Genomic DNA, 18,240 nt, shown 5'->3' with positions numbered 1-18,240 from the left:
CCATTACCCTGGCTTGCAATAAACCATGGTTGCAAAAACCAGGATTCAACCACAGGCATGGTGTCTACTTCCATCCCTCCACTTGCTGCCTCATACATGAGTTCACTTACCATGTACATCAACACTAGCCATGTTCCAGTTTAGATAAGGTTAGCAAAACCAGTTTATGACAGGGTCTGGTTAGCATCAGGGCATGTGTCACAGGAAGCCATGGTTAAGGCAAAAAAAAAAAAAAAAGAAGCCCCAGAGAATGGCATTCTGAGGAGAGAACTAGTAAACTTGGTTTGCTAGAATGAGCAATACATCTGCTCCTAGCAGGTGCTTCAAGGATGGCGCCTGCTGTTTATAGACATTCTGAAGAGCTGGGGGACCTTACCAAAGTTTCTCTGCAAAGCAACAGAAGAATTGGAAACAAAATCAGAGGAGTGATGCTGAACGTAAGAGCTCATCTGCTGGGAAGGTGAATAGTAGTCATCTTCACAGGAAGCTTCGGCTGGGTCCAGGGAGATACGGGCACATTCTATCAAAACATCATGGGTTTCTAGCCTCTTCCACCTGTTTTAGGTCCAAGCACCACCAGTCAATTTCCACCCCGTCACAGAATTTATGATACAATCTCTATTTACAGGAAATATTTATCAAAAACATTTAAAAGATTTTTGAAAGCCAACCCTAGGGTGGCATGGGTGTCACTATGGTCTAACCCAGGGTTGGTTTTAGAAAGGGTTCATTGCAGAATGCCATGAACGTAGTATTTTTATTTCAGAAGGGACGAGCTAAATGTTCAATCACAGCCTCTCTTTCAAAAGGGATGGGAATGTACATACCTCCGAGGGTCCAGTTCGTGATCCTTGGATCCAGTCACTAGCTCTGGGTGGATGCGCACATGTGCCATCATTGGCTGGAAGAAATACCGAGAGAGAAAATGGGTATTTTATCTTGGTATATCATAAAAAGAGCTCTGTTGGATCAGAACACCAAAGGCTCATCTAGACTAGCATACTGTTCTCATACTGGTCAGCCAGATGCCCATGATGGGAAGCATACAAGCATGACCCAAGCCCAACACATCTCTCCCCACTGGTGATTCCCAGCAGCTGGTATTCAGAAGCATACTTCCTTCTTACAGTGGAGGCCGAAGATATCCACCAGGGTCAGTAGCCAGTTACAGTCTGATTGTCTTTGAATATGCCTAAAACGCTTGTCAAGCCATCTAAGCTAGCCATCACTGCCTACTGTGGAAGCAAATCCTGTTGCTGTGTGTTGTGTTGAATACTTTCTTTTTTCTATCACCAGAGGTCTAGACGACCATTTGACTGTTAAAACACAATTCTGTTATTTCCGGGTAGCTGGAAACAAACGTGATGAACATAGGACTGGGGCGCGCGGGCAGGGGGCGCTGTGGCTTGCCAATCTTGGGCTTGATGATCTTAAGGTTGGCAGTTCGAGTCCGCGCAATGGGGTGAACTCCCAGTGTTCTGTCTCAGCTCCTGCCAACGTAGTAGTTTGAAAGCGTACCATGCAAGTCCATAAATAGGTATGCTGCAGCGGGAAGGTAAATGCCATTTCCATGCGCTTTGGCTTCTGTCGTGGTGTCCTGTTGCACCATAAGCAGCTTAGTCATACTGGGCATGAGTCAGAAAGCTGTCTGCAGACAAGCGCCGGCTCCCTTGGCTTGAAAGTGGAGATGAGCACTGCACCCCATAGGCAAATTCAACTGGACTTAGCCGCCCTGGGTCCCTTTGTCTTTAAGAACATTAATCAATCTAGCCCAGCGCTGTCCACCATGGCTGGCAGCAGATCTCTAGGGTTTCAGGCAGGGATTCTCTCCCACCTCCATCTGGAGATGTCAATGGGGATTGAACCCAAGACCTTCTGTATGCAAATAGATGGCCGTTCCCTATACACACCTGATTGCAGGTATTAATTTTCAGTTCCAATTGATTGCTGGACTTCCGATTTCTCTTTAGAAGTCCACTTCCTCAGATGCAGGTTCAACTAGTTATTCATTTCGGTACAGTGAATGGCCAATATTTTTTTTTTAAAATACCAGCAATCATGCAATTCCGAAAAAGAAGCTTGGGCCAGGTCTTTCTGACTTACAGGTAAACACACACAAGACGTGCTTTAAAGAAAAAGATTTACCTTGACTATCTCTTCGAAGGTCTCCAAGTTTTCTTTCATACTGTAGTGGGAGCGCAGGAAGGAGACAAAATTGCAAGGGTACATTCCGTAAAGGCGGTGAAAGAGAGCATACACACTGGCATGGAGGTGGACCAGGTAGATCTCAGCCGTGTGTCCTAGGGAGGGAAAGACGTAAAACAGGTTACAGTAACTCCTATTATTGAGGTCTCTGGACATGTGCCCTCCCCCTAAAAATACTGCCGTGCTGTAAATATTATCATAGCAAGTGCCACAATTCCATAGGTGCACAAAGGTAGCGGGGAGAGTAATTTTGAACAGAACTGGCTGTGAGTTCAGCACCTTAGGAAAATATGGCTTCATTTTTAAAAAACTGTGTGCAAGTCTGACTTAAACTCCATGGCTCACTCTGGGACAATCTGTTAAAATGGAGATTAGATGACAATCTTTACAACAATTTAAAATGCAAACATTAAAAATAACCTACAATCACAAAAATGTGGTGTGTCCTGAAAATTTACATCTCGGGTGTCAGAGGTCAGAATGCAAGTGTGTCTTCAATGTAGCAGATTTAAAACCCAGACGATGAAAGATCAAAATGAAGCCCCAGTAACCTGGCTGCTGCATTTTGCACTGATAGAAGTTTCCAGTCAATTTCAAGGGCTGCTTCTTGTAAAGCACAATGTCAGACTGTGACACAATGTTACCCAATGAGCTTTCAAGACAAGAGTCAGGATTTAAACCCTGGTCTCCCAGGTCCAACACTCTGAAAACACAATGCCATAATTTCAGGGGGTTGTGTATCCATGGCCAGAATTGTAGTGTGAATTTAGGACCTTCAGCAAGGCTGGGAGAATTAGTGAACTGCCTTATTCTGAGCCAGGCTTTTGGTTTATTTAGCTCAGTATGGGCTACAACGAGAGCTATTGGGTTTTGGTTACTTTGATGTGGGTGGACTAAAACTCCCGCCATCCTTGACCATCATGCTAAGCTGGCTGTGAATTCTGAGAGTTGTAGTTCACTCACATCTGGGGACCCAAGGTTCAACAACACTGATCTATGCTGACTGGCAGGGGCTCTTCTGCATGCAAAGCAGATGCCCTACCACTGAGCTACAGACGTTCCCAAGGATAAGCTTGTTCACAGCAGACCTTTTCTAGCATCTCACCTGGATTCCTCAAGTTCCAGGAAGCAAGGCGACCAAAGATGCCAAAGTAGTCATGCAGGTACTGCTTCCCAGACTGGGGGATCATTGGCAGCATCGTTATTAACACTAACACACCTGTGATGAGGACCACTACATCCGCGTCAGTCTGCAAAGGATGAGTGGGGGGGGGGGAGAGACAGTTATCCAGAGGTTTAAGATTTCCTGACAGATGCATCACAAGTATTAGGAAGGTCCTCTGCTCCATTGCCTTCGTTTCTGTGGGTTCAGTTAGGATATCAATAGCTCTTTCAACGCTCCTTAGCAGAGATTGCATTTGTACAATCCTTACAACGTGGTAAATGGTTTCCCGAAATGAAGTACTTCCCAACTACTAGTGTCACATGCTTTTATGCTCCTACAGATGAAGGAAACCCAACATTTTACATATAAAGCAGCATGTCAGGTAGAAGGGTTTAAGTCCCTCTGCACAACACCTAGTTTTCTACTTGTAGGAGACTTTGAATTATTCCACCATATTTAAAGCAATCTTTATTTCTCACAAACTCTCTTTTTAAAAAAGGGTTATTTAATTTCCCTACTCTCCTTTTTACATAAACAGGGTTCAATAAAAGTAACAGAATATTAGTTAAGTGCCAAATTTAAAATGTGAAACAATGTTTGAGAGGCTTGGCCAAAGCTACACTGGGTGTGTGGCAGGGGAGCCAACAGCGAAGACCCTACTTGGGACAATGGGACAATAGTTGCAAAAACACACTGAGTTGGATCAAATATTAGTCCTACTCAGAGCAGACCCATTAAAAACAGTAACAGGTTACTAGTTAATTTCAACTTTTCTACCCTGAGTAGGACACAGCCCAATGAAAACAAAAAAAAAACCCCAAACCCAGCTGTGAAGAAAGAGGGGTTATTTATTTTCACCATGTTTTGAGATTCCCTCTCTTATAATGGAGACTTTATCACTCTGATTTTATTGATCCATTTCAGAATTAAAGCCTACATCCCTTGAAAAGAGAAAATTCTGATATGAATGAGGGGAACTGATCCAACTTGCATGAACAGGAACAGGCTTTGACTCATTATCTGTCCTTGCACTATGGCAGGAGCATGATCGAAGAGAAATCAGTAAGTGATAAAGGTGTTCTGTGAATGTGCCCTACCTGATGAATAGTTCTAGGTTGGACGCCATTCACAAAGGTTTGCATTGCAGCCACAGTGTGCAGTGACCACTGTCCAAAAGGGTTTTGTTTCTGTATCTCAGGCTGGCACCCTCCAAATGTTGTTTGACTACAACTCCCATCAGCCCCAGCTAGCACAGCCAATAGTCAGGGATGATGCAAGTTTTAGCACTGAACATCTGGAGGAAACCAAGTTGTGAGAGGTCACTGTATGTCATCACATTCCACAGAAACATACAATAAACAAGAATTGCAACTACACAGCATCCGTACCTTAAGACACTTAAGCAACGTAACCAGGACAGACGCCTGAGAAAGCTTATGTTTCCAAGATGGCTGACATCTTATTACATGCCCAAGGAGTGAGAGAGCGGAGAGACGGGTACTTGACCTGTTCATACATTCATTGATTTTGTCCAGAAGGTGCTAAGAGAAATAAAAAAGAGAGAACTTGTGATAAAAGCAAATGGAGAATTTACCTGGAGGGAAGCCGAAATATATAACTGAACCTGCTCTCACTCTCTTTCATAGGCCTCTCAAAGCTCTCCTAAATAACAACATGGGCCTTGGTTCACCTGTTAGATAACCTTACCCCATGAATATGCTCACCTGACCACTTCCATCTACAAAACTGGCTACCACATAACATTCTGAAAGCAGAATATGTGTTTTTACCTGTTTTTAGCTTATCACTGATTTCGATTATTATTTGAATGTTTTTACTGTTAGTTTTCTTTATTCTTTTTTTAAGCTGCTTTTTTACCATCATATTGTATATAAACTGAATGAAATAAATATTTAATTGTCTGCATCCCACCTTTCACTATAAAATAAACTCAAAGTGGCTTACAATATAAAAAATCTCTCCTGCCAAGAACCAATGCAACTAATGAATGCCAACAGGATTATAGTAAAAAGGAGGGCACTGAAAAGCATGAGGATATTAGCATGTTCAGAAGGAACCCCAAAGTTTGCAGAACAATCACTCAATCTTTGGGGGAGACATTAGGGAGGTTATAAAAGGGCAACAACTCCAAAACAGTCAAATATTGACTCAATGGCCGCTGAATGCTGAGAATATCGGTTTAGGGACATGGTTGGCTGGCATTCAGAAACATTCTGAAAATAATACAAACAAGTGCAAATGTAAAAGATACACACCCCACAGCAGTTTCATTTAACTAGTGGTTGTGGTTCAAGAACAGTGCCACAATTAAAGACCCACAACTGGCTCAATTCACAAGGTTGCTTCATTCATACATGCTCAAGACTGGACCAGAGGCACCTACAGTCACATGGGAAGTGATTGGCAGTGATGGACACCAGCTTCAATGGCTTTTTAAAACTGCTTTGATGTATCTCCCCCCCCCCCCACACACACACAATCAAGCAGTTTTATAAGTTTTATTAAATAAATAAAAAGTTGATCAGACAAAATCATGGAGGATAAAGCTATCAATGGCTACTAGCCATGGTAGCTATGTTCCACCTCTGCTGTCACAGGCTGCATCTCCTAAATACCAGTTGCTGAGAATCACAAGTGAGAAAATAGCTGCTGCACGCAGGTTCCGCTTGCAGGCTTTCCATAATGGGCATCTGACTGGCCACTGCAAGAACAGGATGCTGGACTAGATGGGCCACTGGCGTCATTCAGCCACTCATCTTTTGATCTAAGTGGGCCCCAGTCTTGTTGCTTTTTAAAGCAGCTCAGCGATTCTTCAGCTCAATTTACACATGGCAGACTTTTCAAACATCCCTTCTTCCATTTAGTATTTTCTCAATTTCTGGAGAAACATTTCTTATGACAATATACGTGTGCATTACCTTGTCGTGCGGCTCTTGAAGAGTGCACAGGGCGTGCAAGACTTGCTCTGAACTTGTTTCCAAGTAGGAATCCACCAAGGTATTTACATGCACTGGCCCGCGGTCTGATGTGGTTATTGGCCACCAAAATAAAACACAATTACAGATCAGTGCATTCACATACACATTTGGTTAGAAATGATTTGAAGAAACTTATAAAGGAGGTTACAGAATAAATCCACTGAGTACTATGCAATTTAGCATTTATCCTGTGGGGATTATAGGATTTATTTTATTTTTAATATTTTACTGAAAGTTTTCAGTAAGGAAGTAAAGTGAAAGAAAAGAAGGGGGGGGACTGAAACTGAAATGCAATACAATATATGGGTGTATAAATAATACAATTATTTCACCAAATGTAAAATTATTAACAAATTATATTTTTCATAAATGGATTCAAAATATCAATTTATTTATCCATACACAATCTATCTAAAAGCAATCCATTTGTATGCTGCAAGCATTGTCATGACTTCTATCCATTGATTGAGGGGGGCCATGGTATTATCTTTCCAGTGAATAAGTATCAGTCTTTTGGCAGAAGGGCACAGAAAGTCTATCTACACCAGGGGTTTTCAACCTGCTCCCTACTGCCCATTAGTGGGTGTTTCAGGATTCTAGGTGGGCAGTAGGGGGTTTTACAACACAAGCTGAACCCTCCTTCCATCGAGCACTGGTGGGTGGTAAGGAAATTTTACCATCAAGAAAGATGCATTAGTGAGCGGTAGGTATAAAAAGGTTGACTACCCCTTTTCTACACTGATCCACACCCCATATAGTTGCTATTTAAGTTAAAATATTATCACCTGACAAGTTTACATTTTTCAGTGGGGATTGTAAGATTTAATTGAAGACTGAGTGGCCAGCAACATAAGACACCTCTGCTAAAACTTCTGTTGGCTGCCTCTATGATTCTGAGCCACCTTATGATGCTATACAAAGCCCTGAAAAACTTGGGTCCATGATGTCTTAACTTCCTGAGCATTTCTATCCCAGTCTTCACCGAGATTATATGGAGAACTGTTAGTGCCCGCCGCCCCCCCCCCCTCATCAGAGAGGTGCCATTAGCCTCAACTACATGTACGGCTTTTGGTGCAGCCAATCCCATGCTGTGGAACACTCTTCCAGCAGAGATGCAGCATGCACCCTCGCTTTTGACTCTCCAGGTGTCTCTTGCAGACTTCATGCCAGCAGACCCATGCAGTTTAAATCTCAAGAAGCCAGTTGTTTCAATGATTGTTCTGTACTGATTGCAATGGCTTACATTTTTATACTGCTGTATGCTGCCCTGATATTTTCTAAGAGGGTGGTATATTATTACTACAACAACAATTTAAAATAGCAGCATTCCGTGGCCACCTTAGGTTGAGCAGCAGTTGTGGGCCAGCTGCTTCAGAATAAAATGTGAGGAACTTCAGAAATTCTGTGGACATCACTGGAGACATGACTGATACTTACCAGAGCTTAGGATTTCTCTAAGCTCAGTCTTTACACCTTCCAGGACAGGCAGATGTGGGGAATCCAGTACGGCCAGAAGATGGCTGATATTTCCATGCTGAGCCATTCTTCTTCACACAAAGTGCTTCTGTGCATGCCACACTGGCTGTGTTGACTCTCACTGCTTCTGTCTTACTGAGGCAAGAGAAATAAATAAAACCCCTGCTTTTGAAATGGGTTCTTTTTTCCCCTTCAGCCAAATACTGACTTCTTTACACCTCAACCCCCAATGCTTTCAATGTATATGCATGCTCAGAAAATGAAAATTACTACTATCTGAAATAAACTTACAGTATTATTCTGGTGTACACCAGCAGCAAATTTTGTTATTATTATTAACTGTCCTTCAGCACTTTAAATGAGTTAAACATATGCCTAAATCCCTCTCAGCAAAGTCAATGGGGTTCAAAAAATACTCATTTTATTTTATTTATACAGGGGTTGTTCCCAGTATAACTGGAGTACACTGTTCTCACCAATTAACAGGTAGCTTCCAGCAGATTATATAGTCAGCTCGAGGGTGATTATCCTGATTTTACAAAGGGCATTATTATTATTTTGCAGAAGGCAAACTGAGTTTGATACATCGCAGGCTGGCTAAAACAATACAGTGGTACCTCAGGTTACATATGCTTCAGGTTACAGACTCCGCTAACCCAGAAATAGTGCTTCAGGTTAAGAACTTTGCTTCAGGATAAGAACAGAAATCGTGCTCCAGCAGCCCGGTGGCAGCAGGAGGCCCCATTAGCTAAAGTGGTGCTTCAGGTTAAGAACAGTTTCAGGTTAAGAACGGACATCCGGAACGAATTAAGTACTTAACCCGAGGTACCACTGTACAGGAATCTGTATGTGAGGCCTGATATTTGAACCCAGGCCCGTCTTGAGATTCAAAAAGTAAAGCTGTCCCACTACCCCTAACAAAGCATTTTAAACAGACTTTCTGGACATTTCCCATTTTTGCCTTTCAAAATGTGATTGAAATCCTCGCAGCCTACAGGATTCTATTTTTGCAAACACACCGATTTCTAGCAAACAGCAAAAGGGGGGGGGGCAGGTTTTTAGCTTTTCTTTTAATGCTAAGAACTGGGCTGAATGCCTCAAGCCAAGTCATGCTGGCTGGTGCCAAGTCAACTGGACTCCTGCCACTGTTGTCTTCATCTCCAGTGTCATCACCTCCTTTTCACTGCTATTTTGATATTCTACTAGCAATAGTACACAACATCTTGCACAGAGCTTTAATTTCAGAACAGACCCAGTGTCAATAATTCTTTGACAAAAGAGCTGTTGCTGCAGAACCAAACCGCCATTTCCCAGAGTCTTGGAACCATCAGGGAAAACAGAAAAGGAAGTTATGTGAGATTTGTTTAGATTGTGACAGCTGACAGGCAATGCTGCCATTTTGCAAGCAGAAGCCAAACCCAAGCACAAAAACCCAAAACCATGCTTAAGGCATTTGGCAACTGCCATCCAACATCAAATACAGCTTTTATATACAGTGGTACCCCGCAAGACGAATAACGCGCAAGACAAAAGAGTTTTTCGTTATCTGAGGTGCTTCGCAAGACGGATTTCGCTAAGGGCTTGCTTCGCTAGACGAAACAGCCCTGCCTCTTGTGTCATGGCGACGGTCGCTCGATTCCCCGCTCCTCCGGCTCCCTCCCACCTTCCCGCTGACGGTTGGTGCCTCGCGCTGCTGCCCACCCCCCTCGCGCGCTCCCCTCAGAGAGCCGTTGCCGCCAGCGCCTCTCTCTCCCTCAGGTGAAGAGGATGATGGCGGTTCCGCCGAGTCGCGCTCCTGAGCCCCACCGCCCTCCAGCAAGCGCGTCACACGGTGGCCACAACGCGTGGGTGAGTCTGAGGTACCGGCTGCAGCAGCTCTCCTGCTTCTCCCCGCCCCTCCCCGCCGTTGTCAGTGTTTAAATGCAGTGGTGCTTCGCAAGACGAAAAAACTCGTAGAACGAAAACACTCGTGGAACGAATTAATTTCGTCTTGCGAGGCACCACTGTATATGGGTTAGTAAAGGGCACTCAACACCAAAGAAGAACTATCAAATTTGCAATTATTATTTTTTTAAATCCCAAACACTTGCAAAGCATCTAATAGCATTCCAGAAAAAAACAGGCTGCAATTTAAACATCTATAAAATGCAAAAGTTCAGAACTCTTTAACTGTAATGCTGAGTCTCTTTCCACTGCTAGAAAATCTGACTTTTTTTCATTAACACCAGTGGATAGGAAAAATAAAGATAAAGGATGATGAGTAAATAGCTGTTGAGCACTCCTACATTCAACAATTTGCCCCAACTAAAACCACAAACTGCATTTTAAGACTTGAACAGATTAAATACTTCAGTTATCTAGGGCTCACATTCCATCATACAGGATCTTGGAAGCACCACTGACAAACCTCCCTTCAAAAGGCGGAAATCTCAAAGCTAGCCATACTCAGATTTTTTTTTCACAAAGGACGGCAAATATGTTCCAGCAGCCTTAAGGGTTTTCAATGCAAAATCTGTTTCCCAACTCCTGTACACTGCAAATGTCTGGCATAATGGGGACCTGCCTAAGCTAGATGACTTTCAGGCAAAATTTCTACGATCTCTGCTGCAGGTACCCAACTGTGTCCCCAACTCCATACTACTGTTAGAAGCTGGTGAATGCCCAATTTCAACTAAAGCATGGTGGGCTGCCCTAAAACATTGGCTCAGGATCTCAGTGTTTGCTCTAGGGAAGGGTTTGTACCAACACCTGACCAATGAGGAGTCTGTCAGCAAATGGCAGAAAAACATGGCTAAAAAAGTCACCTCTATTGGTCTGTCACCCCCCACAACTTTATTACCTGGGTTATGCAGGCGCCCAAAAGACGTTAAATCAAAGATTATGGGATAATACACACAGTGACTTGCGATCTCGATCAAACGCAATCTGTAGTCCGCTGGCAGTAGGAGTACAATATGGGCATGTCTTTAAGTTAACACCTTACATTAAAAACCTGGCAGTACCAAATTATCGAAGGTTATTCACCAAAGCCAGACTAAACATCTTTCCTTCTGCAGTGTTGGATGGCAGGTGGAGAGGAGCCCCCTACCAGGACAGACTTTGCTCAGGTGCTCAAGACATCGATTCTATAAAACATATTTTGCTGTGCAAAATATGAGCAAGCCAGGGCTGAACTGATATTACCCTTGCTGGTACCTTTCCCGGGAAAATCAGAGGCTCACTATGTCAGGTTCCTATTGGAAGACCGGACAAATGCTAGAACATTAGCAGTGGCAAAGTTTTTATCAGTGGTTGCAAGAACCAATGATTCCTATCTTTAAGTCTGAACAAAATGCTTGTTTAACCTGGAGGTAGGCTGTCTGAATTGTGCATTGCTTTGTAACAATTTGTTAGGTCTCTGGACCGTAATAAAGATTGATTGATTGATTTTGAGACTTTCCAGAGGGCCACTGCTCCTGCCCTACAATAGTAAGTTGTACACAGGTGCCACATCCTTAAAGCACCAAGATACCACCTGCAACAATCATGGATTCTTCTGCAGAATCATGGGAGCTGTAGTTTGGCAAGGGTGCCGAGAGTTGCTAGGCGACACCTATATTGCTCACACAGCTAAAAATTCCAGAGTGCTTTAAAAATCAATCCTTCTTCCTAGGGAACTCTGGGAATTGTAGCTCTGTGAGGTGATTACAGTGTCTCTTAACCCTCAAAGTCTATGACAAACTAGAGCTCCCATGATTTCTGGGAGGACCAGGGAACAATTGTAGGAATGAAAATGTAATTTCTAGCCATGTTTGGTGATCAAAGCTCTCTCAAAAGAGCCAGACCTAACTGTAAGACCTAAATCTAAAGCTTCTTCTATCATGGCTCAAAAAAGTAATGTCTGCACACTTGCACACAAAAGCTCATACCAATAACAAACTCAGTTGGTCTCTAAGGTGCTACTGGAAGGAATTTTTTATTTTGTTTCGACTACGGCAGACCAACACAGCTACCTACTTGTAACTAGAAGTGTGGTATAGTGGTTAGAGTATTGTACTATGGCTTGGGATCAAATCCCCACTCAGTCACAGAGCTCACTGGGTGTGACCTTTGGCCAGTCACTATCAGCCTAACAGCCCAAGATTGTTGTGAGAATAAAATTTAGAGGGAGGTGTAGAAATACATATGCCACCTTGAGCTCTTGGAAGTAAGGTGGGGTAAAAATGCAATAAATAAATAACAAAAATAAAAGTTAAGCAACTGCAAAGGACAGCTGGCCGAATCTCTGCTGGAAGGGTGTTTACAGTATGGACCCACCAACCACAAGTGTCTGACTTCTAGGGGGGGGGGGGGCTACTAACAGCACTCCTGTGACTGAGCTATGGCGATCCTTAAGGTACTCTGATCCAGAAGCGCATTCTTTTTTAAAATGCAGACTTTTAGGGTGTCATCTCCCTTCACACACAGCCAAGTCAACCAGGACACAAAGTTTAGTCTGCACATTACAATAGTTATCATAAAGCCTCCTGTAAAATTCTGCTGAAGTGGATTCTTCTTTGGATTGCTATAGACAAGATGACTTCCCCCAAAAAAACCTAGTAAATAGACTGAAAGCTCAAGACAGTTTTCACATCCAAGCCAACCAGGGAATACCTGCTGGACCAAACTGACTCACAGAACCAACATAGCACCCTCCAGGCAGTGTGGAGTACAACTGCTATCAGCCCTGATTACTGGCCATACTGGCTACAGCTGGAGGAAGTTGCAGTCCACAATTTCTCCCTGCCTGTAGACAATCAATGCCTGTAAGGAATAACTTTCATAAACTCTGAAAAATTAATCTTATTTTAAGTGATGGAGAGTATTATTAGTAACAAGCTCATTAGACAGGATAGCCTGAGGTATTTCAAGTATGACTGCCATTTTGACAAATTAGCCATAGTTGGTATTAGTCAGTAGAATTTTACAGAAGTCATCACCAGCCACACACACAGAACGAATGTGAGAGAATTTTTAAGTGCATACAGCCACCTTGAATATTCTCTACTGACAGCTATGCCTGGGAAGAGTGGTTTTCCTCTCAATCTAAGCCAGAGATCCACAACAATAGGATAAGCAAGCCAGCTGACTGTGCCTGAAAAACAGAAAGCCTTGCAACAGAAATAATCCAGCTAAAAACAAAAGACTATTTTGTTCCTTTATTTGTGGGTCCCTCTGAATTAGAGCTAGTCAACAGGATGTTTTTCAGAGGAGAAGGGTGCATTTTCTTTCCCCCCCAAAAAATGTAAGAAAAACCCTGCTGGATGACAGTGGCCAAACAGATACCTATGAGAAGCCCACAAGTAGGATCCAAAGGGGGCTATATACACTAGCCAACTTTCCATTTTCAAAAACAGGTTAGTCAAGATTTGCCAAACACTGGTTAAAATGTATCTCAGGTAAAGGGGCCCTTAGAAGGGACTTCCTGGTTCAAGGGGCAGGGAGAGGACGTTTCAAAAACAAGCTTAAACACAAGAGAACAGACTGGGGAATATTCACAAAGGCAATTCACCCATGTCTTTGTCCTCCCCCCCTCCCCATTCCTCCCCACTACCACCTCTACTTAGCCCTGCCCACCTCACAGGAATAGCACACAAATAACACCAAAAGCTATAAAACTGAAATAAGTATCGTTCCTTTACCCTTCCTTACATAACAACAGAGCCCATCTACCCTTGCTTGCTTCCCTCCCCCTTTTTGGACCTTATTCTCCATTTCTTCTCAGTCTAAAGGCTTGCTTCATAGCTTTAAAACAATAAACAATTGGTTGCATCAACTGCTAGTCCTACTCAGTAGAACCACTGATGCCTAAGATGCATGGGTAAGTTAGGTCAATTAATATCAATAGGTCTGCTTTCAATAGAACCAGCACTGGGTACAACCCCAATGTACATGAAGCACTGTGATCACAAAACAAGCACTATAACTATTATTTAGCAGCTGTCTTATGATTCTGCTTCTCTACACCGCTCCACCGTGCCCCTTCCTCATTCGGCCCCTACCCCAAATAATACTTAGAACTGATCTTCCCCTCATCTTCTCGATTTTTCTCCCCACCCTGTTTTTTAGGCAAACACTATTCCGCAGCAAGAGCTTCAATTCAAAGACGCATTACCTCTATTATTTCTTTGCCCGCAGGACCCTCCCCCACAATATATTTAGCTTTCCCTCCGCATCGCCACTTTCTTTCTCCCCCCCCCCCCGCCATCAACACACCACTTTTCCCTGACCTACCTCTCAGGGGCGTTGTTACGGATAAACTGAAAAGTTGCAATGACAAAAAGGCGTCCCTCAACCAAAAAGCTCCAATTTAAATGCACGATGTCCCTTTATTGTTTCTTCGCCTCCCTTCTGCTCCGATGCACCCAGAGACAGCCCTGCCCTCACGCTCCATCCTCTTCCCTGCTTCCTCTCGCCTGATGGACCACTCCTTCCCCACTGCCCCTTATTCCTCTCATCGCTACCCGCGTTTCTTCTTCCTTCCCCCCTGCTTTCCCCACTGTCATCCATTCATTCTTACCGAACCCCAAACCTAGATATTCACCCTTCCGATTCTGCTCCGGCGGCGGCGGCTCCTTCGCCTACGCTCAGCTGTTTACCACTCAGGACTCCTAAAGCCCACAGGGCGCCGCCATCTTGCCCCGCCCAGATATCCCTCCGCCGCCTTTCTCTTCTTCGCCCCCTCCTTCAGAAAATAGTCCCCCTCCCACAACACAAGCGACCCCCGCTCCCGCCCGGTGTCACATCCTTTTGCCGCCTCAACCAAGACCCCTTCTCTTAGGACACTGAGACCCGAGCAGGGTGTGTGCCGTCTCCGGTGCCCTTTGCTCTAGGGCGGAGGCGGACGGTTATCAGAACAGGTTGGCAATGCGTAAAGCGGCCAAGAGGTCTCGTGATTCCGAGGGAGGCCCGCGGCGAAAAAGGTTCCAGCACTAGGGGTGGGTCATGTGATGCGAAGTCGCTCTGTGGGGGAGCAAGGCGGGAGGAAACTTTTGCAAACGGACAAGCAAAGCTGATGGAGGGAGGTGCTACCGGGTTCGGCCCTGGGGGCCACCCTGTTTACGTTAGCAACTGCGGCCTGGACAACTTGAACCCGCCTGCCGCGTAATTAGAAAATGGTCAGAACTAGGAATAGGCCCGCAGCTCACTGGAGGGGAAAGCTACAAGGGCAGACCCCTTGGTCTTTCTATGCAATATCTGAGTTTCCATTCGTCTCATGAAAGCAGACACGGTTGCATTAAAACACTACATTTATTCCAAGAACATTCATCGCTATTACAGTGGTACCTCGGGTTACATACGCTTCAGGTTACAGACTCCACTAACCCAGAAATAGTACCTCGGGTTAAGAACTTTGCTTCAGGATGAAAACAGAAATCGTGCTCTGGCGGCGCAGCGGCAGCAGGAGGCCTCATTAGCTAAAGTGGTGCTTCAGGTTAAGAACAGTTTCAGGTTAAGTACGGACCTCCGGAACGAATTAAGTACTTAACCCGAGGTACCACTGTATATATCAGCATAAGAACCCAGGAAGAGCCAGGTGGATCAAGCCAATGCATAGCTGTCAACTTTCAGATTTGAAAATAAGGGATCAGCAGACTCACCTGTTCCAGGGACAGTCTACGGGATATCTAAAAATCCAGGATAGCAGCAGGAAGCAGTGCTGGAATAAGGGAATTTCCCGCAAAAAAAGGGAAGGTTGACAGCTATGAGCCAATGGCCCAATATTGCAGGAAATATAAAAAATAACAAAACAGGTAATAGAAGTAACTCCAGAAAAATCACAATTAAATATATTCCAGGACAATAACCCACATGTACATGACAAGGAACTCATAAGTCACTCTCAGCAGCTGGAGATACCATAGCTAGACACAGGAAAGACCTATTGAGAGCTGTCGTAAGAGAAACCATGCTCAGAGAGGGTAGTTAATAAATGAACCTCTCAGTGTTACGTATTTCTATGCTAACAAAAGAATTTATCTTTCTACTTGTATCTTTTACTTCTGTGTCGCTGTATAGTGGTACCTCTGGTTACGTACTTAATTCGTTCCGGAGGTCTGTTCTTAACCTGAAACTGTTCTTAACCTGAAGCACCACTTTACTTAATGGGGCCTCCTGCTGCTGCCGTGCCACCAGAGCACGATTTCTGTTCTTATCCTGAAGCAAAGTTCTTAACCCGAGGTAATATTTCTGGGTTAGCGGAGTCTGTAACCTGAAGCGTATGTAACCTGAACATATGTAACCTGAAGCGTATGTAACCCAAGGTACCACTGTAATACCACTAAAGAATGTAGCTGAGCAATCCAACCATTGACTCTATCAAATGTATCCCTTTTGTATCTTTCTAAAAAGTGTTTTTCTTATCAAATATATCACCTCTTTGTATCTTTCAAAAAAGTGTTTTCTTACACTAGAAGATGTAACTAGAATAGAAAAATGTAGGTAACTGGGAAAATGTAGCCAAAAGATTTTACCGTGGTACCTCAGGTTACGAACTCTTCAACTTACGTTTTTTAGGGTTACGAACTATTGTAACCCGGAAGTAAGTTGTCCAAGCTCTCAGAGGCCTCGCCACTGCCTGGAGCCAAGCGCGGACATCCGTGGGGCCTACGGAGCTCTCTGAGGCCTCCACGAATGCCAGGAGCCAAGCCCCGACATCGGCGGGGCCTGCAGAGGCTCCGTGACTGGGCTCCAGCCGCGGGAGCTCTCTGAGGCTTCCATGAATGCCAGGAGCCAAGTCGATTGTGATTGTGAAAGAAGACCCTGAGCCCCCATCCAGCAATGACTATCATCAGCATAGGTAAGAAAAAAATCACATTTTCATTTTGTACTGTTTTATTGATTTCATTTTATGGATCAATGGCCTCGTTAGATTGTAAAAATCATGTAAAATTGCTGTTTTAGGGGTCGCTTTTCATTGTCTGCTTCCTTTTTGCGTTTTGGTTTGTGTGGCTTTTTTGGTTTTTTGACTGTGATTTGTTCTTCATTTTATGGGACTGACTTGTGACTTTGCTTTTGTGACTGTGGCTTGTGACTTCATTTTTGGGACTTGTTTTTGTGACTGTGTGGAACCCACTTCAGCTACTGGTTGATTGTGTGACTTCAGAAATTGATAAAAGCCCCCCATCCAAACTGACTATCATCAGTGCACGTAAGAAAAAAAATGATAATTTTTTTCATCTAAAATACTGTCTGAGAAGGGCAGACGTGGCAAAAACTGTCGTAGTCCAGATCTTACAGCATGGTCATCTCAAGCAGCGCTTGTTCCCACCGCAGTACAGCACTGGAGTCAAAGGCCTCTCTCCTTGTCAGACTTCAGCCAACCTGGCCAAGATGGATCTATCTTTGTTCTCCCCTTCTTCTGGCCAACACACCTTGCTCTAAAAACCTCTCTGTTCCTGTCAGCTCAAACACACACACCACCATCATGGCAACCTCTTAGATGGGTCATTGACACCTTTTATCATGCCAACGCCTCTATCTCAGATGAGGCCCTGGCTTGAAAGGAAGCTTAGCCTGTACTTTTCCACTGACTTCCAATCTTGCCTTCAAAATGCCAAATAATCAAATCCTACCACTTACTAATTTCTAGGGTTTAGGCAGGTCCCCCCCCAAAATCTATAACACTACCACCCTTTTAGAAAAAGAGACATCTTTCCATGGGTGTGCAGAAGAAATAACAGAACAGTTACAGCATTTAGAGCAACACATCAAAGCAGGTAATAATGCAGTGACATGTTTAAAAACACAAGAACAGTTAATTTCCAGGTGACCTCCAGCTTCCCTAGAATCCTCCAGGCTTTCTCTTTCCTATTGAGGTACACTCTGATAACCATTCCAATTCAGCTTACCCAGTCACCTACACTTGGCAGCCACGATTATGAGTTTCCAAAGCATGTTTAAGTCAGGATGCCAGCCTCAGAACCAGAGCTGTCTCAGCCCAGAGGCCCTTCGTCATTCACTATCAACATTTTCACCATTTCTTATCAGCACAGTTCCTATACATCATTAACAGTTTTCATTATCACAAGCATGCAAAAGCACAGAACTGAACAGAGTAATTTAGACAAAACACTTACTAGATCCACCACCACCAACTGCATTCAAGAAAACAAAACACACCACAGCGTTTCAAAACCTTTGTTGAACTTGCAGCAGGCAAAGTCCCTTTGGAAATCTGTTCAGTCAGCAGAAACCCATCCTCCTCTCCTTGTTGCAATACCCTGCCTGGGGTTTCCACAGAATTCTTACTACTGAGTAAATCAAACAAAGTTCTCAGTCCTTGTTGGTTAATCCACAGGTTCAGTCTTCCCGGGCCCTGCTATTCCTTCTGGGTTGTGGGTCAGGGCTTCCAAACTTACACCTGCAGCCCCAGAA

General features: G+C 43.9%; 1 protein-coding gene across 8 annotated transcripts in view; it reads right to left on the bottom strand.

Moving 5' to 3' along the window:
• TSC1 (TSC complex subunit 1) overlaps positions 1-14,525 on the bottom strand; it is a 32,072-nt gene extending 17,547 nt beyond the window's left edge. Inside the window, exons 1-8 of one of the 8 annotated variants that reach the window (XM_083423469.1) lie at positions 14,384-14,525; positions 7,807-7,980; positions 6,310-6,413; positions 4,759-4,911; positions 3,311-3,455; positions 2,146-2,300; positions 828-901; positions 377-555 (exon numbers count right to left, since the gene is read on the bottom strand). In XM_083423469.1, the coding sequence (XP_083279595.1) occupies positions 377-555; positions 828-901; positions 2,146-2,300; positions 3,311-3,455; positions 4,759-4,911; positions 6,310-6,413; positions 7,807-7,912 (916 nt within the window). In that variant the 5' untranslated portion in view covers positions 7,913-7,980; positions 14,384-14,525. The remainder of the gene's footprint in view (positions 1-376; positions 556-827; positions 902-2,145; positions 2,301-3,310; positions 3,456-4,758; positions 4,912-6,309; positions 6,414-7,806; positions 7,981-14,383) is intronic. The other 7 variants (XM_083423470.1, XM_083423467.1, XM_083423468.1 and 4 more) reach the window with 7 other exon arrangements.
• Positions 14,526-18,240: the final 3,715 nt, after the last annotated feature.

The sequence above is a fragment of the Podarcis tiliguerta genome, assembly GCF_965153285.1.
Source record: "Podarcis tiliguerta genome assembly, chromosome: Z".
Lineage (NCBI taxonomy): Eukaryota > Metazoa > Chordata > Lepidosauria > Squamata > Lacertidae > Podarcis > Podarcis tiliguerta.
This window is presented reverse-complemented; position numbering and strand designations above follow the sequence as displayed.